The sequence below is a fragment of the Ailuropoda melanoleuca genome, chromosome 11 (assembly GCF_002007445.2).
Source record: "Ailuropoda melanoleuca isolate Jingjing chromosome 11, ASM200744v2, whole genome shotgun sequence".
NCBI lineage: Eukaryota > Metazoa > Chordata > Mammalia > Carnivora > Ursidae > Ailuropoda > Ailuropoda melanoleuca.
The window spans coordinates 48,221,416-48,247,195 of NC_048228.1; the positions used below are offsets into that span (position 1 = coordinate 48,221,416).

A 25,780-nucleotide genomic window follows, 5' to 3' on the forward strand; every position below is an offset into this window, starting at 1 on the left:
TCACCTTCAAAGTAAGATTATTCGGCTAATTGCCCTACTCAGAATCCCACATTTACCAAACCGCCTTCTGCTTGTATTTCAACTCCATTATAAAGTTTTCCCAAAGAGATCAACAAGCAAGAAGAACTTGTCTGCTCAGTTATATGTTTCACTGTCATTTCTTAAATTAGCATTCTGGTCATCTTACAACTTAGGTTTAACATGAGTGCAGCCCCATAATCTGATCTAGGCCAAGGACCAGGTACTGAACAAGACCGTACCAAGGACATCTGCCTTCTCTAGACGACACATCTTCCTTTAACTATCATATCTTCACTACTAAACAGTCCATTAAAAGCATGCTACCTTTAAAAAAAACTTAACTACCAATATTTTCACTGTAGATGGATGGGTAATAAAACTCCACCAAACAAATACAGTGCTTTATAATTTCACTGGATGGTATATAATAAAGACTGTATTAGTTACATGAAAATATACTGCCCTCCCGATACATTCGTGTATTGAATTGATTTTCCAGATGTAGGGATCAATTTGAACTGATCCAACCACATAGCCAATCATCCCTTCCCTTCCTTTGACTAAGATCAGATATTTTCAAAATAATTAGTTAGGGTTGGAAGTATAGTCTGTAGTCATGAAAGCTAATCAACTTATGATGGAAGGACCTGTTATTAACAAGGTCCCTACGGCATACGACACCTCTGAGTTCTTACCTTCTCTTTAGAAGTCAGTACTGTTGTCTCCCCACCTCCCTGACTATTCCTTCTTGGTCATACATGTAGAGACTTCTCTTTCACGAACATCTCCATATGCATATATGTTCCCCAGGGTTCTCTCCTTGGCTTTCTCCCACTGTATGTCCTCCCAGGATCTTAAATACTTTTATGTTAACTGCCACATACACCATGATGACTGGATCTCTCTAATACCATGAATACTTATCTAGTCATCTAATACTTATGAATATGTATCCTACTATTACTTCAAACTCAGTAATTTCAAAAGAGATCATCTTTCCTCTTAAAATGTGCTCCTCACCAGTTCCCTCTAAATTAGTGAACAACTTCTACCTAGTTCTGCAAATGAACAGAAGTCTGGAAATCATCTTCCTTCCTCACCAAACAGTTAATGTTTTTAAACTCTTGAATCTGTTCCCTCCAGTACCATGTCCCTCAAAGTGCTCCTCTGTCCTGCCACCAGAATGACTTTCCTGAAACAGTAATTATGTGGCTACAGCTTAAACCCATTCAGTGGCTCTCTAAAGTCCCAACCCTTAGCCCAGCACAGGGTGCCTTCTCTATCTGGATTCTGTCCTCCCACATCTGTAGCCTCAGAAGCTGATGTCTTCCATGGGTATATAGCTCCACCCGACAGATTTAGATTAAAAAAATATTATTTTGAGCTATCTTGCTATCCAACCTCTTGATGTTTGCTATCAGAAACTGACGAACCTAATGAGATATGGGTTTCAAGGGGCACTCTGCTGTTTTAACATCTCTCTACCATCGTCACACTACCCCTTGGCAGGAACATCCTTCCAGCACTCCTACTCCCACCTGACGTGCCTAGTGGATCTGGCTGTGTTTCAAAACCCAGCCCATGCCAGAGCCCTGCAAAGACACCCCTTGAAAAATACCCATATTTGGGACTCCTGATGAACTCAGAACAAGCCTTAATTGTACTGTATTACAACTACTTGTTTGCTTGTCTGTTTTCCCTACCTGATTATGAGCTCCTAGACACAGTCCTATTTATCATTTACCTCACTTACCACTCTTTTCTATCCTAGCATGTGGTGAATCAATATTTATTGAATGAAACAATAAGTGACTACTCTGAGCTCATAGCCATGGACGCATAACCAATACATTCAAAATACAATAAAGAAAGTTACACTTAAAAATGAACTCTTTACATTTGGAGATATTTTTTAGCTCAGAATTCAGTCTCTGCATTTTTTAAGTTTAACAAAAAATGTCTGTTACATTGGTGCATACATACAGTCTCTGCCTTCAGGAGCTTACAGTGAAGTGTGGGAGGCAGAAAGTATAAGGCCTGGCGCTCTGCAATAACAGAACGGTGGTGCAAGCCACGGGGTGGGGGGAAGGGCTACAGAAACCGACTCCAGACAGCCAGCAACGTCCTCCCTGAGGGCAGGACGATTAAGACTGAACAGTGAGAAGGAGCCAGCCATGCAAAGGATGGGCAGAAAGCTGCTCCAAGGAAAAGCCAGAGCATGTGTGAAGGCTAGTGCAAGAAAGAAGTTGGCACGTTTTAGGACCTGAAAATAGGCCAGTGTGTGTGGAGTACAGTGGCAAGGGGAACACCACACAAGACGAGGCAGGAAGGTGAGGGGCAAGGACCAGCCTGTGAAGGTGCCTTTCAGGCCATGATAAGGAGTCTGGATTCTGTTCTAAATTCAGTATGTAATGGGAAGCCATCACAAGGCCTTATTTAAAATGGGTGTCATGATCAGACTGATATTTGAAATATAACTGACTGCTGTGTAGAAAAAAAGGCTGAAGAGACAGATACAAAAGTGAGGAGATCAGGGAAGAGGAACTGGTAAAATTAAAGCCAGAGATTCTGGTGGTCTGGATGATAGTGGTGGCAGCCTAAGTAGAAGTGAAGAATTAAAGACTGAGGAGGGAAACTCTGGAAGGATGGTAGTGCCATAACACAGACAGAAAAGAGTGAGTAAAGAGTAAGAGGGGAAAGTAGAGATTATCAAGAATTTAGTTTTGGACACAATGCTTGAGTTATCTGTGAGGCATTTAAGTGCAAACAGATACCTGTGGCTTGAGGGCAATGGTTAGTTTTTGACTGGAGACGGGAGATTTGGGACTCCTCCCCCACGTACAGGGTATATAGAAGAGAGTTACAAGTCTGAAGAAAATCACTTAGGAAGTGAGTACAGAACAGGAAAAGGGGACCCAACACTGGGCCCTCAGGTATAATACATTTGGAATCAGCAGAAGAACCTACAAAGCAAACTGCAAAGTACAGAGAGGAGGACCAAAACCAGGCCAGTGCAGTGTCAGGGAAGCCAAGAGCAGTGCTTCTGGGGACACAGTAGACAACTGAGCTGGATGAGTGAGGCAGAGAGGCGCAATCAACTGAGGACAGACAATGGCCACTGGCTCTGGTCAGTCCATGCAGTTTGCTGGCAACCTCAAAGTGAGGAGCAGGGCTGAGGAGGGAGGGGGAAAGAAGACACGAGAATTGTCAGGTTCTACTGAAATATAACCTTCATCCATTATTCATCTACCAGTTCCATGAAACCAGCCAAGAGCTAAATGCTGTATCTTTACAAATTTATAATAGGCTTATCTTAAATCCTAACAGATTAAAACCAAATCAAATGCAGATTCTCAAGTTTGACTTCTCCTCCATACAGCTTACTTCTGATATTAAAAACAAAGATCACTTTTAGATTAGCTGTAGAATTTATTCTCATGAATTTTTATAAAAAAGAAAAAAAAGTATAATGGCAAAGGCTTACAATCATCCCTCACTTTTGGGCAGTTCCTCTACGATACAGTTTAACTTATTACTTCAAGCTCCTTACACACCCAGAGAAACACAATGTGTACCCATCATGCCTGCTCATGAACACCTCCAGGAACATTCCAGAATGTTTTCCAAAGTGTATCCCGCAGAACATTATTCCTGTTACAAGAACCAAAACGTCTCGGTGGTCTCAGGTACCTGAGTTTATAAAATGCTGCTATGTAATGTGCCTCTACCTGGAAAATGCTCATTAAAGGTCCTGCCAAGTCCTACACAAAAGAATCTGCTTAATCTTCTGAAACCCAGGACTTCCCAAATTTGCTTCACTACAAACATTTTCATGTACAAGTAACTTTACAAATGGTTTTGCAAAATACACTCTGGGAAAATACTGCTTCTACAACTTTTTTTTTTTAAGATTTTATTTATTTATTTGTGAGAGGGAGAGCACAAAGGGAGGGTGAAAAGGGAGAAGCAGACTCCCCGCTGAGCTGGAATCCAGGCCCCCAAGATCATGACCTGAGCCAAAGGCAGACACCCAACCCACTGAGCCATCCAGGTGCCTGCCCCTGCTTCCACAACTTCTCTGAGAAATTCCATTTCTAGGGCACAGCGATCTTCTGGAAAATTTAACATAGGACAGAGTCCTTCAGTTGATTTTCTGTTATTCTTCTGTTTTAATTTCAGTCTTCTAAATTAACTGTTTCCTTTAGCCAATTGGCCACTGGTGCTTTCCAAAACACACTCGTCACTTCCTACTCATTCTGTCTGCACTGTCAGCTTCTCAAAGTTGTATTAATAGAGATATAGATTTCTTTGTGTTAAGTACCATACAGATTTTTTTTTTTTTTTAAGAGAGAGAGAGAGAGAAAGCACATGCAGGGCAGGAGAGGTGGGACAGAGTTTGAGAAAGAGAATCTTAAGCAGGCTCCATGCCTGGCACTGCGTCCAAAGTGGGGCTCAGTCTCAGAACACTGAGATCATGACCTGAGCTGAAATCAAGAGTCAGATACTTAACCAACTGAGCCACCAGGCAGGCACCCCCAGATCTATTTTTTCAATTGTCAGTGTGAATATAAACTTGAGTTTTTCATTTACCGTTTTTAATGCATGTTTATAGGTATCAATATAGTCATTATTAATTCTGATAGAAACATGATAAGACATTGTATATATAACATTTTAAGATTTAACATTTACCTATAGGTTGTTTCTTGTTTTCCAGCATTTTAAATAGAACCAAGATCATGTACTTTTTCCTTAAGGGGAAAAAAGAAAAAACTCTCCTTTTTTAATATCAATTTCACTTTATGGATTTACTGTTATTCCCTCATTATACATATTCATTACAAATAAATGATACACCACTAATGAACTCAACCCAGTAACAGTCTCTGATAAGATCATAGCTAAATTCTCTGTATCCTCATGCGTCATATGAGGACATACATAAATTACCACATTATGAGGGAATAATATGACAATAACAGGTTCTACTTCGTAGGACGGTTACAGAGAAAGGCCTTAGAAGAGGGCCCAACAAACACAATAAGCACTCAGTAGTAAACATCATCATCACCTCCAGAAGAAGGCCAAACTCAATTACCTCATCCACCAAATTCCACCCTTCTAGCATCTTTTCTGGACTCAGTGGTCAACAGTGAATATAAATGCAGGGGGAGGGGAGGTACAATTCTTTTTTTCTTTTTTTTTTTAAGATTTAATTATTTGAGAGAGAGAACACACACACACAAGTAGGGTGGAGAGGCAGAGGGAGAGGGAAAAACAGACTCCCAGCTGGGTGGGGAGCCCAAGGCAGGGCTCATTCCCAGGACCCTGGGATCATGACCTGAGCCAAAGGTAGACATGTAACCGACTGCGCCACCCACGTACCACAGAGACGAGTGCAACTCTATGGCTAACTGAAGAGGTGTTCAGGTCCACTTTAGAAATGGCCAGAAGGGGCTCCTGGGTGGTGCAGTCAGTTAAGCGACTACCTTCGGCTCAGGTCATGATCCCGGAGTCTCAAGATCAAGTCCCACATTGGGCTCCCCGCTCAGCGAGGAGTCTGCTTCTCCCTCTGACCCTCCCCCTTCTTGTACTCTCTGTCTCTTTCTCTCTCTCTCTCTCTCAAATAAATAAAAATCTTAAAAAAAAAAAAAAAGGAAATGGCCAGAAAAGGAGTGCCTGGCTGGCTCAGTCAGAAGAACATGTGACTTGATATCAGGATCGTGAATTTGAGCCCCACACTGGGCGTAGAGATTACTTAAAAACATATATTAAAAAAAAAAATGGCCAGAAGAAAGTAGGCACACAAATGTATCCACACACAAGGGTGCATACTGGATCCTGGAAACTACACCTCTGATTTTTAAATAGCTGTAGTTGAGTGCACAGTATAAGAAGTTGAAAAAGACTGCTTTCAAAAAGACCAAGAACGGACACACACAATGATCTACGCCATCTTTGTGGTTTCAGATTACGTCCCTGAAAAGTATGGGCAACTGGGGAAATTTTCTGCTGGTTACAGAAAAACTAGTTTCATTTCTTTTATTGTTTCCCCTTTATAAAACTAAAACAAGCAGGGATATTTATCCAAATTCCTTTCTTCTCCCACATTCTCACAAGAGAATCATGAGCGGCAATGACACTCTCTGATGGCACAGTCAGAGTAGCTTCACAGTTAAGCACCATTACAACACAGTTTAAATGCACGTGGTCATCTCTCTCCAGTCCTTCCTGCTGAGGAAGAGTGAAATTCCAAGCTGCAAGTTACAGCAGTCCCAGATGAGGCTTTACTTTCTGCAGTAAAAGTGATCTACTTAAGCATCCCCACTTCACTGTGAAACCACAGAAGAAATGAGAAATCGGGGAATTGTACAAAATTTAAAATTATTTCAATATATTCTGAGGCTTTTAGTCCTATTCTATATGCACGAAAGACTGTCAAAATAAGTATTACAGTTATAAAGTTGGTTATCAACTGTACAATGTATAGTACTTTAAAATGTGACTTCATAGCTAAGTGCCATCAACTTTTATAAACTATTTCTTTGCCTAAGCATATCCTGTAATTAAAAAAAAAAAAGATTTCAGATATTCCTACTGTTTGCTCCTGGGGCCAGACTGCTTCTTCCACTTGTTAGAGTAACTATTACACATGTGATTTATTATGAAATTTAAATCAGGATTATTTCACTATTTAATTTCCCAAAAATACAGTCTAAATATGTTTCCTTATAATTCAATATATCCTAAATCCTGAAAATCCCTATATTTACTGAGATTTGTATTATTAACATTAAAAATGGCTGTTTTTCAAGTGGGTGGAAGGGGGGCTACCATAATATTTAACATAAGCACTAGAAACACATATTTAAAGCATAAACAATTATCTAGAATGTGCCCAGGATACCTCACAGTTACCTTTCTCTATTCACTGATTTTGGTAAAACACTGTAAAGTTTCATATATTGACTAACTTTTATTTTTGGCTCTGAGTAGGGCATTCTTCTTTTCTTAAACTAAATACAGTAGAATATTTTAATGGCTTCTAGTCAGGACATTATTTCTGCTTTGTGCCTTGGGACTACAAAGTATGAAAATTTCAGCTTTTTGAGTAACCCTTATCTTTTGAGGTTGGTCTGATTTCTGCAACAGCCAAAATCCAATCAGAACAAATTCCTGAAAATAAAGGGAGTGACTAAGATAGACAAGTTAGATTTGGATAAATTATTAAGAACAGCAATAAAGGGTTACAAAGTCTTAAATTCTCTTCTGCGGCATGTATGGGATCTCTCAGGGAAATTCCAAGTAAAGTGTTGGGAATAAAAAAGTTACAACACAGGAGCCTGGGTGGCTTAGTCAGTTAAGCATCTCCCTTGGTCAGGTTATGATCCCAGAGTCCTGACAAGACCCATGTCAGGCTCCTTGCTTAGCTGGGAGTCTGCTTCTCCCTCTCTCTCTGCCCCTTCGCCTGGCTTGCGCACTCTCTCTCTTTCTCTCAAATAAAATCTTTAAAAAAAAATTATAACAATGTGAAATCACTAAAGTAAGTGTCAAGAGAACCAGCGCTTACTTATATAAATTCTGCTGATTGAAGCTATTCTCACTGGCTTAATGTATGTCATATATAGAATTTCAAGATAATAGTTCAGAGCTAACTAAAGCAATGCTTCAGTTATTCAGTGCTGTCAGTAAAAAGCATTTACATTTACTAAATATCTAAATACCACATTAACCATTTGATAACTGTTAATATAAAAATATATAGCAGACTTCCCTTCCCTCATCAGCAGAAGATACTAAATGGAAGAGTCCTTCGATGACTTGGAATCATGCACTACTTAGGTGTCTCCTTTCTTCACCTGAAAGTAGGGAAAGCAATAGTATTTGCCTCCGAAAGTTGTAACAAGGATTAAAATGAGAACAGACGTGCAGTGCTTACAACACTGCTAGCGTGTGGTACGTACTCAGTAAAGGGCTATGTTAGTATTGCTGGTGTAACACACCATCATTTCATGATTATTGGTGGAGTACCTGCCATATGCTTCCAATGACACTGAGAAATGAATCAGAGAGGATGGTAACTAATACTGCCAAGCGCACAAATGCAATGCCAAGGGCTTTTCACACATTATCTCTTAACTCCTCACCGCTAGGCTCCCACGACAATGTCAGGGTGAAAATGCTTTGAAAGGTTTGTGATCTTTCCTTATGATCTTTCCTTTTCAATTTTATTAGCTACATCTTCAAAAATGTTCCCCTTGCTCTGTCAGATCATTGTCATGACCTCCTACCACTTCAAAGATATGCATTGTTACTATCCAGTTCTCATTACTTGGCTTTCCCCTTTCTCTTTCCATTTCTTTCTTTTGGTGACCTTAATCCTATTGCATAGCTTCAGCTATATTTGAAAGCAAAAAACAAGAAGGGATTTTGAGAGATGTAGTCCTTTTCTACACAAGGAATATGCCCAAGTTTAAGGCCATACACATCAAAGCCAGAGTGATTTCCCTGCTGACACTAGTTTAAAACTCTCACCTGTAAATTCTACAATTAAACTACAGTAGAATATCATCACCAGCAAATATTCAACATAGCTCATCGTCAACGCCCAACAAAATACAACCACAACTTTTCTTGAATTTCTTTTGATTTCCTTTACAAAGCTATGTCTGAAAAGTTAAAAAAATAATAATAATAATAATAAAAGCCCAATACTGTTTCTACTTCAGCAGTGTTTTGTTGAACTGTACAATTTGTATCTTGTGTTGAGTATTTTATAGTCTGTAGGTTAGAGTTCTAGAAATACTATAAGGCTTCATCGCCAAATCTCAACTTCACAAAATCCACAGAAGATAAATATCCAAAAAAGCCTCTGTTTCCTCATCTATAAAATAAAGACAATAACAGAACTTACCTGATAGAGCTGAACATTAAATAATATTCATTTTATTTAGTAAAAGCTCATTAAATATTAGGGTATGTGTGTGTGTATAAAGAGAGGGAGATTAGATTACTAAAGTAATGAACTCATTCATCAAGGTATTGTATGGCATACAAAAATGAATAAAGCGTTTCCTGGCTTCAAGAAGCTTATCACTCACTTTAACAATTGTGAAGCTCACCTACTAGTCCTGATTCTAGTGATCCGGAAACTGACTAGCCAGGTAAAAACAACTGGGAGGTTCTGAAGAACAAGCTGAATTCACCAAATGAATTTAAGAACCTGAATCCGCCAAATAAATATAAGAACATAAATTCATCCACTTCATGCTTGAGTTTTCATAAAAAGAAACTTCTGGACGTTAAAATTTCAAAAACATCATAAGTCTTGCCCAGTCCAAGAGAAGATTCCAAACTCAAAAGCTAAATTTGTAAGGTCACTTTTCATATATTTTTTATAGTATTCTTTTTTTTAATGGCTTATTTTTTATTTTCTTTATTAACATATAATGTATTATTTCAGGAGTACAGGTCTGTGATTCATCAGTCTTACAAAAGTCACAGCACTCACCATAGCACATACCCTATTCTTTTACACACTTTGGGAAGAAGAGTGAAATCCTAGATAATGCCACATTATTTTAAAGAAATATTGCAAATAATGTATTCTTGAATCACATAAATGAACCTTCATAAACGATATCCAAAAATTCAAAATATTTAGAAAATGTCAAAAAATATGAGGAGAGGGGCATGTTTGCCTCATACTCTTCTAAACAGGTTTCCATCTTTTAGAGGACTGCTCTTTTAGTTATAAAACAGGTGTACATTTTTAATCATATAAGCAGCTTCCAGTTTCAAGGAAATTTTATTTTGTTGTTCTTTTCTTTGCTATCAGATTATAGAGGATGAATGGCTTGAAACTGCTATTGTAATTACATGCCTTCTGTTGTCTCATCATTTAGGACACAAGGGAGGGGCTATAAGACTTTAAAGCTCACTTTGAATTGATAGCATACTGCCTGCCATCATTTCCCAGCAACGCACCATGCCAGGCCCAAGGATTAGTGGATTAGAAGGCTTTATCAAAATCTGTACTGTTTCTCCGAAGACAGGCCAAGTGACAAGGCCTGAGTATAAAAAGAGAATCATACTAGTTGTGAACAGTATTTCCCAGCCAGATTAAAAATGCTACAAAACTGACATTTCTATAATGTAGATTTTTATTTAAAACAGGCCACTTAACATCTTTATTTGTTTTACTACTATTTACAGAAGAGAGTTTAGAAGCAGAGAGAGCAGGATTCCTACTTATAAACGATCTGACCTTAAGCAAGTCACTGATGCTCTCTGAGCCTCAGTTTCCACTGTATGTATAAAATAGAATTCAATGAATGGTAACCATTATTGCCAACATCTTGGAATAGCAAAATTCTTGATCTTCAAGAATTACATACTATAATCTAAAAATATAAGCAATAAATTCATCATCACTTTTAAAAAGACACAGCATTTAAACTGACAATCTGTAATAGTTTATGTTCCATCAAATATTTGCTATATATAATGTGACCTTTCCCAACTCTAAACTCAATTTAATCTCCTGTTAGATAATGAGGTGGATCTGGGATTTGGAAGAGTAAGTTCACCAAACCTAATTAAAAATGAAATGCAATATATGAAATCTAAAACTTCAGTGACCTAATTAATATAGCCTATATGTCAACAAAATTCTTCAAATACTCTGTTTCAGAAGCTATGTTCATTAAAATTAAGCAGTTCACACTTTAATTCACAGAGCCACACATCCTGTGTTGGTATACAAACTAACTGTAAAATGATGCCTTGGGGAGAAGGAAGAGTGTGTGGGTTTGATGGGGAATGAATGCCATGCTTTTAATACGATTTTTATGTGTGTACTGTTGTGGACACTGATAGTTAATGCCTTAATAAAAACAGATATAGCACTATTAAAACATTTCTTGGTAGTGAAAAGCTTCTTAAACAGATTCTACATGTTATTATTACAGATAACAGTAGTTAAGAGAATACTCGCTTATTATTACTGGAATTTTGTAGTACTACTAGCTGGACAGCAGCTACAACTTATTTAACACAAAGATTTTGAAATTTAGTAAATAGCAAGAATATTATTTAATCACACTACCAACAACAGCCACAATAGCAACAACACTGAGAATGCTGTGCTTTATGTAACATTCTCTTCTTTAATTCTTTTAATAATCTCATCGAATAGCTAATATTATCCCCAGTTTAAGATAAAGAAACCCTCCAAAAAATTAGGCAACACCCAATATCACATGGCTAATCTGTGACAGAACTAAGATTTATATTCAGGACTTTATAATTATTATAATTATGATATACCACTCTACTAACAGTTCAGTAACCTGAGATAAAAGGTAAATATAATTCCAGACAACTGAAGTATCACCTTATGGAATAGGATATTACCCTTACATACAGCACCAAAAATATTCTTGATATAATTATTTAATTTCTGCATAAACGGATACTGTATAAATTTAATTTGGCTCATAAAGAAATGTTTAAAAACAAGAAGAGGAAAAGCTAGATTTGAATCATTTAAGACATGGCCTATCAAAATGTTATCTTCACCTAAGCTTCCAAAAAGTCCGAAAAAGTGACAGCATAAGCTAAGACACCAAACAAATCAGAAAGATGCATCTATGTGAACAAATTAAGGTAGGTCAGCTGACTGTAACATCTCTGGAGTACATGCAGCTATTAAAGAAATAGAGGAAGAAAGGTATTTTGGACTCTAAACAATAGAGGGTATGGGACCTAGGCTTAAGGGCATAGGGAATATTCCTCTAATTGAAGACTTTTTTTTTTTTTTTAAGCTGGAATACAATGAAGCAATGCCTCAAAAATTCCCAGGAAAAATTACATCCAATGTAGAATTATTTACCCAGCCAAACTATTAATCAAGTGTCAGTTAGGATAAAAAGATATTTTTAGGCAGCAAAGCTTAAAACTTTTCCTCCCGTGCATACTTTCTCAAGAAACTAGTAGAGGGTTTGCTCTACTAACAAACCAACAAAGAGAAGAGAAGAGATCCAGGAATTCCCAGAAGAATGGTAGGCAAAAGAAAACACTAGGATGATAAGCATGTGGCAGTTACAGAAAGCAACCAATGAAGACTGCAGAACTCCATGAAAGATGTAACCAGGCAAAATTAAAATGGTAGCCACCTTAAAATGGGAGGAAATAATATTTCTAAATGGAGATCAATCAATGACAGAGTACATAAAAAAATAAAGGAACAAAACATAGTCATTTTTATAAATGTAATTATAATTAACTCTAGGAAAAACAAAACCTTACAGAAAAACGGAAATGTGATCATGGTACACTAGAACACCGCGGTGAAAAACATTTACATACTCAAAAAATGTACACATTGAACACTTGACAACCAACAACTGTGTCAAAGCTGTACTAGAAGCAGGGGAGGGGCGGACAAAATGTGTATGGTTGTGTGTCCCTGGAGGGGGGTGGGGGGATGGGGTAGGGGGAGTAGGATTAACACTATAACGAATCTAAATCCTCATTTTCCATAATAGGAAGTCCACAGATATTATCTAAAAGTGGGGGGGGGAGTAAGATAGCAGAGTAAGTACGATATAGTAAATACCAGAAGTGAAAAATTATCTCTAAGAAATCTCAACAGGGAAAGCAGACAGGGAGGCAGCAGGCAGAGAAGTGAATTTTTTCATTATAAACCCTGTTAAATCCAACTTTTTAAAGTACATACATATTTTAAGAAAATTACATTTAAAAACTAATTTTGTAAAATTATGATAAACTGAAGAAAAACAAAGTAAAAATTAACCCATTACAATTTGAAAGTTAAGATTAAAAGTGCCGGCAGAAATGTTGTCTTTCAAAATAAAAAGAGCACGATTCCTAACAAAAACAGTGTAAGGAACACTAGATTTAGGACAATGGGACTTCCTCTTAAATGTACTTTCCTGATGGAGTTAAAACTTGCTAAATTCTTATAGCATTCTGCTTCATGACTGAATTCACTTTATTCTCAAGTAGCAATCTCTATATGGTTTTACCTAAAATACAATTACGTTCAGTAATTGTCAACTCTCAGATTGAAGTAAGATGGTTTATCACATACACCTATCGTTCTATGTTGTGTACACACACACACACACACACACACACATCCACACTCCTAGTCCTACACATCTCCGGATGCTCACAATGCTACATGGGGTGTATTTTCACTGAATACAATTCATTTTTCTTTTTCCAATTTCTTCCTAAATCTTATGGAAGAAGGCAATTTTTGTTTCAGTAGATTCGATTATTTGAGGAAAATGAATGACCCCAAATACTTTATTTTTACTGAAAAATTATACATAACAAAGTACATCCGAGCTTGATAATGAATAGTTTGGTCAGTAGCAATATGTTATTTTTAGTTTTAATTTAATTATGTATTTTAGATCTGGTAAATACAAATTAACAGTGCTAATATAGCCAAGTGACCACCTTTTCTTCTCTTTCTAGATGCACAACTCACCTATGACCATTCCCTCCTTTATTCCATGCCGTGAACTCAATTTTTCATAACCTAACCATTCCAGTGTTCATGGTTACACTAAATCTAAAAAGACTTTTTTGGAAGGGTACATTTATAGTAAAGATCATTTTCAAGGTGACCTTCTTAACACTTAGGAGTATGAATTTTTAGGAATAGTTAGAATTTTTTCATACATCCAAAGAATATTATTAGATACATACTGGGCTGGCTACTGAACATGATTCAAAGACAGACAATTCATGTTTCCCACACTTGATAAATTAAAAATATAACAGAGAAATTAAATGCCCACATTGAGAAGAAAAACAAAATAACAATGACGGCAATCAAGCTCAAATTTGTGAGCATATTTCTAACGACAAAAATCCCAGGCCAACCCCAAAATAAGGGTGCCCAGGGAAATGGCAGGTCACTGAGGCTTACCCTAGTCCCTGATTCCAGTCTTCACTTTCCCAGGGTTCCTTCAGAATCATAAAGAACAGGGAAGTTGCATAGATACATGCAAACCTGAAAAGGATCATACAACTCCTTCCAGAGTTTGAAAAAGAGCCAGCAGTACTCTTTTCTGCCACAAACAGATCAATACCGATGTTCTTGAGAGCTTATAATGACCATTTTGAGATATTATACTTTGTTTGAAAAAAGTTAATAGCATTATTATTGGTGGTGTGAGGAAGTACACGCGTGCAGATTAAGTAGAAACAGTAAACTGTCTTCCCCACTCAATTAATGTTTTCATGCCATTCATTCAAAGATAATTTGAAAGAAGCAAGCACAAAACGACAACAATATGGACTGTTTTCAATAAGGGCAAAGAGTAAAATACAGAACATGAAAATATGTAGAAACTCCTAATTATTGTGCTGCATATCCTGCATAACCAAATCTAAATATTGAAAAGCTAATAACACTGCCTCAGTGTATTCATCAGAAATCCTGAACACCTATTTCTTATTAAACTTACATTTATAAGTTTTTCTTTTTCTTGTAAGGCGTATCTGTTTTTGTTGTTTTCACTTGTGTGCATTTTTAAATGATAGCAATGATGTTATTACATACACGTAATTTGCTTGAGTGGGAAATATAAGGAAAAGAATGCAAGAACATGGCTGACAGTTACCTTGAATATGGTATAAACAAAACTTTGTACTCTATCAAGGCATTATTTCTTCTAATATATTTTTTTCTATGATCAAACTCATTTTTTCCCTTTAGGAACACACACACACACACACACACACACACACACATACACACACACACACAAATCCATTTATGCCAAAGTGGGATCCTATTCCACCCTAGTATCTCTGACAGTGTCAACTGGGGTGATTACTTAGAAAATATTACTACAGATATTTTTTAATAGTAATAACAATATTTAAGTTCTAAATTGAAATTAAAGCCAAAAAAAGAAATTAAAGCGAGGATATAAGAAGAAAAGAGTAATCTGTCACAAAATTATTGTGACATACAAAATCATTAATACTTTTTAAAAACAACTACAAAAAAGCACATAAAAACAAGGAAAATACAGGATTTTTAAGCAAAAGCTGAGTATAAAAGTACCTTTAAATGTATTTTAAATATATAAAAAAGAGAGAGATTTTCATGCATGAATTTGTTTCACTGATATCCAACAATAAAGATAAAAAGAGAGCTATGGCAGAGAGAGGATAGCAAAGGTAAAAATAATTTTCTATTTTCTATAACTAACACCTAATTCTTACTTTGGCTTTATATTAATAAGGTTTTTTTGTTGTTGCTATTTTTATTATTGTTCTTCTTGCGTGTATTTTTAATGATGATGATGTTACATATGTAACTTGCCTGAGTGAGAAATGAAAGGAACAGAACCAAAAGGATCTTCTGGCGGATGGTTATGTGGAGCAGAAAGTGGATCTACATTCTTATCTGAGGATGCTCTCTCCTCGAGCCTGTCTGCAAAAATAAGATGAAACAAAAAAATAAAATAAAATAAAAGCGGTCTTTAAAATAAAAAAAAAAAGTGGTAACAGTATAAATAAAATTAATCAAAGCAACGGTCTTTTTGAAAAATATTAGAGTTAGAATTCATTTTATAAATATTAGGGGGTAGTCCTGAGTTTAATAGACACTTGTTGCTACAAAGGCAAGCTTAACAATATCATCTCAGTGATTTCACAAATTTCACAAATACAATTAACCTAATAAATAACTTAGTTTGGTTTACTTAAATACCCAGTTGTCTTCAACTTGTAACATACTGGACCTGAACTTAAACCCAGCTTACTAAACAGAGACATATTGGCAGACTTTCTTTCTGCAAAAAATACATATGGAAAAAATATTGCAAATGGTCATTTGTTCAAAAAATAGGCAAATCTTATTTCTCAATAGCAATAAAAATTGACTATTACACTGATGTTCATTTCTCATATTAAATCATTCACATATACACAGATACTACTAAAAGCCTAATGACAGAGTTTCTTATTTCACCCAATGGATATCTGAGATCTACCATGTGCCAGGCACTTTTCTAAGCAATGGGCAGGCAATGTCAAACAAAACAAAGAGTCTTGCCTTCTTGGAGTTTATATGCTGGCATGGAAAAACAAACAAACAAAAAGCAATGAGCATAATGAGAAATATATAAGCTCTACAGAAAACTGTAGTGCAGGGGTAAGGAATTAAGGGAGTGGGCACAAGTCACAGTAACAGAGAGTTTCTGACCAGGACCAGGAGAGAAAAGACTTCAAGGAGGCAGCGAAGGGATACCTGCGCAGAGCACACAGACAAAAGAAGAGCTAGAGCAGAGGCTCTAAGTCACGCAGAAGCAGGCTTATCGTGTGTGAAGAGAGTTGCTGTCCCCTAATTCCCTAAGTAGTGATTACCTTTCCTTCCTCTTAAACAGCATATTGCAGGCACTTGATCAGTTGGCAACTTCTTGATTTTTGTAAGCTGTCTCCCTAGCCTCTGATTCTTAGCAATCAAGCATATACTATTAGGAACTCATTCTGCTTTTTTCAGGAATTTTAAGCATTCCCAGGACTATACCCTTCATGTTTAAGAAATTCTATGGGTAAATTATGCCGGTTTCATTCGAGTTCTAAGACATTTCAGGGTAGGCAGAGAAAATCCAAATATAATTAGAATTCCCTAAAAATGACCTGTAACTTCAGAATGAAGCAAAAAGCCCCAAGTTAAAGCAGCAATCTCCCAGGACAGTGCTTCTCAAATTGAAGGTACATCCCAGCGAGCTGGGGATTTGTTAAAATGCAGATTCTGACTGGACAGCTCTGGGATGGGTTCTGAGATTCTGCACCTCAACAAGCTCCCAGGTGATGTGATACTGCTGCATCAGGAAGCACACTCCTGAGAAGGCGAGTCCCTAGAGTCTACGATATCCTTAATACACCTAATTACAGCAATGGACAATTTTTTAAACACATTTATGACAATGGACACAATTATCAGCTTTTATGGCTAAAACTAAAATACAATATCCACATGAAACTTTGAGTTATCTAAAATTTTACTTAAAACCCCACTGAAAATATAATAAGTGATAAATATTTTGTTAAGGCAACATATCTGACAATTGATTTATGCACAAACAAAAGTTCCAAGACTTGTGAGCTGCCTTTCAAATCCAATACTGTAATGGATAACAATGAAAATTCTGGTGTACAACAGAGTGAGAACAAAGGAAAGAGGAAGTAGGAAAGGACAAATGAAAAAGACCATCTCAGAGTGATAGCCACAGCATATCATATCCAAGATCCCTCGTTCTTGAAAATCAAGACAGTATATGTGGGTACTTAGGTCTAAATTAGGACCAAACTTCCCTTCTAGACCATTTGCATAATTGCTAGGATTCCTGTATAAAATGTAGTTACCTGGGCCCGACCACAAACCTAATGCATCAGATTATCTGAGCGGGAATTCGGAAATCGACACTTTAATATACTCTCCAGGTTTATAAACCAGCACTGCACCAATGGTTCCCAGCATATAAAAATGCACAGTTACCACTAAGATTCTTTGAATCCTCATGCACTGGTATAGTATCTCCATCAATTTAGGGTAAATTCTCATAAATGTATAAACAGCACCATGTAGTTAGACAAGAGTACAAACATTATCATGTAGGGAAAGACTAACATTTTTAATACAGTGAGTCCCATAATTTAAAATATGGAGACACTGTTCTATGCAAAGTTCCTTTTCCAATTATTTCAAAATGGGAGTCAGAATAAACGCGCTATAAAATGAATCACGTTCTCACAAAACATAGAATCAACTTATCCATGGAGGACTGTTGTTAAATCATCTAGATTTCTAGAGTTCACAGGATAATCTGGGTCCCAGGGCACAAAATACAAAATAAATACACATATTAATTGTTTCAATTATTAATTACCTATAATTAAAAACTAATGAAATGGTATACAGAGCTATTTTTCAAATACAGTCACCCCTAAAATGAATTTAAGTTCCATTTTCAAATAATTGGTTTACAGTAGAGCAAAACTTGAGCTTGATTTGTCCAATATTAAGGAACTTACCTCCTCCTGCCTTCCCAAAAGAACTGTGCTGGTGAATAAAGACAATATCTTTTCAGGATTTTTAATTGATACAAATGGCAAAAATTCAGGATTTAAAAATCCTAGAATCAAAGTATATTCCACAATACCATCAGAAAATTAAAATATTCTAATAAGTTAATTCTGAAGCTTATTTGGAAAATGGCTTTAATAGCCAAAAGGCAAATAAATAAATTTTATAAGTACAGTCTTCATCTGATACTTTTGAAACTATTCTATTTGAAAAGTTCTGTTATTCTGCACTGAAGGAACAGCAATATATCTGAGTTAGCTTAAAATGGTGAGAGTTAATGCTTTACAACAAATACAGATATTTACGTCTATTTTGTTCCGTGGCTTGATAGAAAAAACACACACACACACATTCAGTAGAATTTGCAAAGCAGCCACAGTCTTTAGATTCTTCTAGTCTTCCTTTTAGTTATTGTGATGCAGTTTGAAACAGAAACAGTCATCATCGACAAAAAATAATATTCCATTAAGCATTAATTTTAATTAACATGCAGAGCTACACAACTATTTGAACAAATGCAAGTTAAAAAGTTTCCCAAAGCAAGCACCTGTAATCTAGTGTCTAACGTATTAAATTTTATCACAGTTAGATTTCTAAAGTTTACATACTAATCTGGATGTTTTGATATGAAAGACAAAGAAAAATACAAGTTTAAACTTTAAAAATGTCATTGAGATCAGCTTTATTAATAATGCCTAATTTTGATTTAATGTTTTGGTTTTAAGTAGAACTGGTGAAAAATTTTGAACCATAAATAATATTCAGTTACACTGAAAGCAAAAGCAAGAATCTGGTTTATTTTATATGTTAAATCCCTTTGCCAAGTGGTATATGGATGGAATCAACAACTGTTTTCTTATAAAGATCATTAAAAAACAGTTTTTGTTGCCAAATACTAATATTTTGGAATTCTAGTATGTCAAAATATATTGTGATTTTTAAATCACCTTTTGAGTAATACAAACACGTAAAGTATTTCCTAGACAGAATATCCTTTTTCATTTTAATAAATAACCATTTACCATCTTAAAAATAAAAACCCAAATGGCAATGTACTATTCTGAACAATCATTACATGGGCAATGGCTATATTTTTAAGCATCAAACAAAAAGGTATTCAGTTTCTTGCTGAAGAGCATTTCATAAACCAAATATAAATTATTTTAGAAAAGACTTGAAAAATTGTTGATAAAATCTGTGCTGAGAAAAAAAGGTAAATTTGCTATTCCAAATGCATCAACAATTTACTTTAGAAAAAGTTTTTAAGGACAAAGGCACCAACCAGTAATGACCAAAATTAATTTTCATTACACTAATGTTAGTCTTCCACTGAAACCCTTAAGGTTCTGAAAGACGTCTTTGGTGTCGCAGGGTAATTTAGCCCTTATCAAGTGGGATCAGATATTAGATGCTTTATTGCTTGTGAATGATAAGAGGTGTTAAAGACGACTGAATATATTACAGGTAGGTAACACTTTGGAAAGAAATCTTTCTAAACTATACTCTATATATTAATGATTTCTTTATAAACTTTATTAAAGACATTTCACCTTTTATGAACACCATTATTATGACTATCAATTATTACAGAGAAGACAGACACTTTTCATCTTCTTTCTTGCTATCACATGTCATTTCTGCTGTTGATGTTGTTTGCCCACAAAGCCCCTTCTAATCTGGTGTTTTAACTGCCAGCTGAGAAACCTGATAGTTTAGATATAATTTTTAAATTCTGGTTAAAGGGCAATAACCTTGAGTTGGAGCCTAAAGACTTACACAGAAGATGAGGAACAGGGAACTGGCATTTATGGAGTACCCAGACCCTTTCAAGACATTATTTCATTTAATTTTACTGACAACCTTATGAGATAAGCATCACTCTACCCAGTTTATAAGTGAGAAAGTGAGACAGAAGTTAAGTTACTTCGCTGAGATTACAACCTAGTTAAGTGGCATTGCCAAGGATGAGAAATCACGTATGTTTTCTGGTGCTAGATGCCAATTTAAGTACATCAGCCTTGTGACAGTGAAATGATTTCAATAGCTCAGGGACCATCTAGGCACTTTCCCAAATGGCTGAGTTGCTCCCAGTTTGACCTTCAGATAAACTCCTCCTGCACTTTCATTTGGAAATTAGTATCATTCCATAATTAACGTACAAGGAAGTCTAAATTCTTTGGCATACACATGTGTGCACAGATACATACAAAAATTACATATGTTACCTGACCTTGAAGTTTGAAAGCAAATAGCTGGTTAAGAGTTTTACATGCTAAACCCAATTTTTATGAAGTTATGTATACGTGAATATTTTATATGCCATTCTTCCCTATGCAAAGTAAATAAAACTTGGTTGTCATTACAAATTCTAGGGAGCTTAGAACGACACACTTTTATTTTTAAGGTACAAAATAATGTGAATATTTTACCCATTCCATAAACTGATGGGGGGGAGCATGAGTTTTACCCAAAGAGTAGAAAATGTTGATTTAGCAAACCCTCAGTTACTATCCTGGTCAGAACATATTAAAATGAATATTTTAATTTTACCTTCGCTTTCAAAATAACCCTATAAATTATATTGATTCGGTTAACCCCTATGTCACCCTGCCATCCCCCCAAAAGAAAGAGATACTTTATTTCCTTTTTTAGAACTTGGCTTTTGGGGCTACTCAACATAAGGTATACTAAAAATGCCAAACAAAAAAGTCATGGTTTAAGAAAACTTTCTTTAATAAAAAGATGTAAGTTTGGTTTTACCGAAGTTGACAAACCTTTATTAAAGGTTCAAAACTCATGTTTATATCTGCATTAATCATCAACTTAATTTTTCATAGTCATATAACCAATATGTAAAATACAAATTAAAAATCCCAAACAACTATTCTTACATGAATTCAGGGCATTTATAAATTTTACATAAAATATATATCATTTGGGAACAAAGCAATTCATCTAATAATTGTTCTCATAAAGCCAGTTACCCGAAATAAAACAGAAGCTAGGAACTATAACGAGGGACCATTAGGGCCTTCTTTTCACATGCAAAACAGGAAAACACACTTGGATATGCGTGCACACGCACACCTGCGTGTGCACACACGTATAAGCCTCTGAAACCTGAAAATTATCTACATACTCCAGAAGTGAGCTTTTTGCTATTTTGCAACCTCCTCAAAACATTCCACACTTCCCCTTTCTGAAAAAGAACTTTTCTAAAATGCATGTGGTTAGGCTTGACATATATATTAGGTAGTTTAAAGAGAAGGCAATGATTCCAAGTAAAAACATTGAGATATCTGATTCAAAGTGGAAAATAATTTATTTAACTTTTGCCATATCAGGACAACAAAGCAGCCCTTTTATGTCAACACTCATTAAAAGGGCATTACAAAACATTAACATAATGTAGCAGACCATGTTTTCTTTCAGGCACTTTCAAAGGGCATCTCAGACCCACAGTATCTTCTATTGCGTGTGCAAGAAAACAGAGCTGCAAAATGATTAGTAAGCAAGATAACGGATGTCTCCCTTTTCATTTGAACATTGGTTTTCCACGTTTTAGAGATATTCTGAATTTAACATTCAAAGATATGCAGTATTTAAGTGTTAGGAATCAGGGTGTTATTAGCAATCTTGGGTTTAAAGCTACTATCAAGCAATTGATTTCTAATGCACACAACATAGTTCGATAGTATAGGTAAAAGAAGATGGCCTGATGTTTGCCCTCAAATGCACAAAAAGAATTTTCTATTTACCACCTCAAAACAGTCTTTGGCCTTGCTGAATAATTATAGAGCTGTTATTTTACTGTGAAGCAAAATAAGCCTTCAAGTGTCCCTTACTTGATCTTAGAAGGTCAAATTCTCTGTCCAACAGTTCCTCTTCTGTTAACTTGGAGAAATTATCCTCTCCAAAGGGATTCCACCCTGACATATCAGGCGGGTTACTGATGTTCTTCTGACTTGTAATATTTGCAACTGCCTCTTTATCAGCAACTGACCTATAGTAATAATTAAGAGGGAAAAGAAGGAAAAAAAAAAACCATTAGATTTGAAAATTCTAAAGTGCCCTAGTCCGTACTTTCTAAATAACTTAGAAAAACAGATCCTTTTATTATTTGTGATGGAGACGGCAGATCAGGGCATAGATTCACGACACCACCTGGGCTCTGAACTGCCTCAATGCGTACCCTTGGGCAAGTTCCTTAACTTCACTGTCTCAGCTTCCTCATCTGTAAAAACAGGAGGAATTTTATCTACCTCATAAGTTTACTGAGAAGATTAATACATATAAAGCAAAGAGAACAGCGTCTAGAAAAAGAAATCAGCACTCAATAAACATTATGATTCTCACAGTGAATATCCCTAAAGTGATAATCAGTTGCCATGTCAAACAGTATCACTCTAAAATCAATATTGAATAAGATGCTCTTACGTCCTGGTTATGCTGAGACACTGCAACAATTTTCCTTTTGATGAAGGCATTCTCTATATAGTTACCAAGCAAACATGAACTGTTAGAGGAGTGCTTTATGAATTAGCTAAAACTAGATGAGGGTTATTTTCTACATAATAAATAATTCATGATTTTCAAGTATCTATATAGTCTGGAGCCTAGAACTACTCGTTTCATGAAAGTTATCTAATAGGCCTCTTGACTTTTAAGAGAAGGTAAGAGTCCTCGATGTGAGACAGGAATCCATCAAAATCCTAGAGGAGAACATAGGCAACAACCTCTACGACATCGGCCAAAGCAACCTTTTTCATGACACATCTCCAAAGGCAAGAGAAACAAAAGATAAAATGAACTTATGGGACTTCATCAAGATAAAAAGCTTCTGCACAGCCAAGGAAACGGTCAAAAAAACTAAGAGGCAGCCCACCGAATGGGAGAATATATTTGCAAAGGACACTACAGATAAAGGACTGGTATCCAAGATCTACAAAGAACTTCTCAAACTCAATACACGAGAAACAAATAAACAAATCATAAAATGGGCAGAAGATATGAACAGACACTTTTCCAATGAAGACATACAAATGGCTAACAGACACATGAAAAAATGTTCAAAATCATTAGCCATCAGGGAAATTCAAATCAAAACCACACTGAGATACCACCTTACGCCAGTTAGAATGGCAAAGATAGACAAGGCAAGAAACAACAATTGTTGGAGAGGATGTGGAGAAAGGGGATCCCTCCTACATTGTTGGTGGGAATGCAAGTTGGTACAGCCACTCTGGAAAACAGTGTGGAGGTCCCTTAAAAAGTTAAAAATTGAACTACCCTATGACCCAGCCATTGCACTACTGGGTGTTTACCCCAAAGATACAGACGTAGTAAAGAGAAGGGCCATATGCACCCCAATGTTCATAGCTGCATTGTCCACAATAGCCAAATCATGGAAGGAGCCGAGATGCCCTTCAACAGATGACTGGATTAAGAAGCTGTGGTCCATATATACAATGGAATATTACTCAGCTATCAGAAAGAACGAATTCTCAACATTTGCTGCAACATGGACGGCACTGGAGGAGATAATGCTAAGTGAAATAAGACAAGCAGAGAAAGACAATTATCATACGATTTCTCTCATCTATGGAAGATAAGAACTAGGATGATCAGTAGGGGAAGAAAGGGATAAAGAAAGGGGGGGTAATCAGAAGGGGGAATGAAACATGAGAGACTATGGACTATGAGAAACAAACTGGGGGCCTCAGAGGGGAGGGGGTGGGGGAACGGGATAGACCGGTGATGGGTATTAAGGAGGGCACGTATTGCATGGTGCACTGGGTGTTATACGCAACTAATGAAGCATCGAACTTTACATCGGAATCTGGGGATGTACTGTATGGTGACTAACAAAATATAATAAAAAATCATTTAAAAAAAAAAAAGAGAAGGTAAGAGTCTAAAGATTTCTTAACCTAAGAATCCCTGGGAGGGCACCTGGGTGGCACAGTGGTTAAGAGTCTGCCTTCAGCTCAGGGCGTGATCCCGGCGTTATGGGATCGAGCCCCACATCAGGCTCCTCCGCTATGAGCCTGCTTCTTCCTCTCCCACTCCCCCTGCTCATGTTCCCTCTCTCGCTGGCTGCCTCTATCTCTGTCAAATAAATAAATAAAATCTTTAAAAAAAAAAAAAAAGAATCCCTGGTTACCTCTCCTTCAACCCAGCCTGGAAAAACTGCATAGCCACAAGGCAATGTAACAAAGTTGTCAAATCAAAGTTGTCAATAATTCAGATCCAGATATTCTAACATTGGTAATGGAGGGAGAATCTCTATGTGTCTCAATTTTGCAAGCCTCAACTCATCCCCTTAAATTCACTTTCCCCTTGGGAGCTTACTGTCACTGCCACCACACAAAAGTTGCACATTTAATCCCCTAGTCCAAGCCCTATCAGTATAGCTGAGTCGAGAATGGAAAGTTTAACACTTACTGAAAGCTAGACGAAAACACAGGAATTGACCAACAAATAAATAGTCCTTAATAAATATAAGTTAGGTATCTTAATAACAAATATAATTCAGTTTATAACTCACCCTGGGAATGCATCAACTGCTAAGATCTAAGCCTGCCTCCCTATGATAGAATCTCATCTCTAATTCCAAAACTACCCTCAAGGACTTTCAGAGTCCCTGAAACACAAATCAGAGGCTAAAACTCAAAAAGGAATAGATATTCTCCCTCCTGCCTGCCAAGGACCCCTTTCAGAACTTTGATTCCCTATACCTATCCTCCTCTTCATATTCCTAGGATGAATTCATTGATTCCTCTTGGTAGACTGTAACTCAATGAGATGTGTCACCTTAACCTACAATTTGAACAGGTGTTAAAATATGTCTACAAATTCTCTGACAATCCTCACTCCCACTCCTAATATTCAAGGGTGAAATCGAATTCCCCAGCCCTTGAATATAAGGCTAGATCTAGTGACTCAATCCCAACAAATGAAATATGGAGAACTGCCAGCGTGTGACACCTGAGACTAGATCATAAAAGGCATCACAGGTTCCTTCTTGCCCTCTCTTTTGGACCACTTGCTCTTGAACAAACCAGGAACAAATAATTATTCAAAACAGTCTTCAGCTTTGCAAACGAGAATACTTAAGCAACCTTTTGGAAAGATCCACACAGCAGAGAACGGAAGCCTCCTGCCCTAAGCCATGGTGAATGAGCCACCTTAGAGAAAGATCCTCCAGCACCAGCCACACCATTCAGCGGACTGCAGCTCCAGGCAAACATCCTAACTGTATGCTGAGAGACCCTTCTCTGGACATAAACATACAGCTAATGCACTCCTAAATTCCTGACACAAAGAAAGTGTGGGAGATAATAAGTGTTTATCATTGTTTTAAACCACTAACTTCGGGGGGGATTTATAATGCAGCAACAAATAACTAACACAACAGGGAAATCTATCACAATGGTTAATACTTTCCAATAGTCATACTAAAGCTATATTAACATATTGGAAAAGTAGAAATTTTAGCATAAGATTAAGTAGGAAAGGAAATAATCATGCTGACCAAGATACTGACCCTTTCCCTTTGTCTAAGGAATGACTTGGTTTCGTTTCTTCTGTTCAAATACCTAGTATACACTTAGA

General features: G+C 36.5%; 1 protein-coding gene across 1 annotated transcript in view; it reads right to left on the reverse strand.

Annotated features, from left to right (window-relative positions):
- The window catches only part of BMP2K (BMP2 inducible kinase), a 126,800-nt gene that overhangs the window by 5,606 nt on the left and 95,414 nt on the right, over positions 1 to 25,780 (reverse strand). The window contains exons 14-15 of the mRNA XM_034671639.1: positions 22,012 to 22,169; positions 15,395 to 15,505 (exon numbers count right to left, since the gene is read on the reverse strand). Coding sequence (XP_034527530.1) covers positions 15,395 to 15,505; positions 22,012 to 22,169 — 269 coding nt within the window. The remainder of the gene's footprint in view (positions 1 to 15,394; positions 15,506 to 22,011; positions 22,170 to 25,780) is intronic.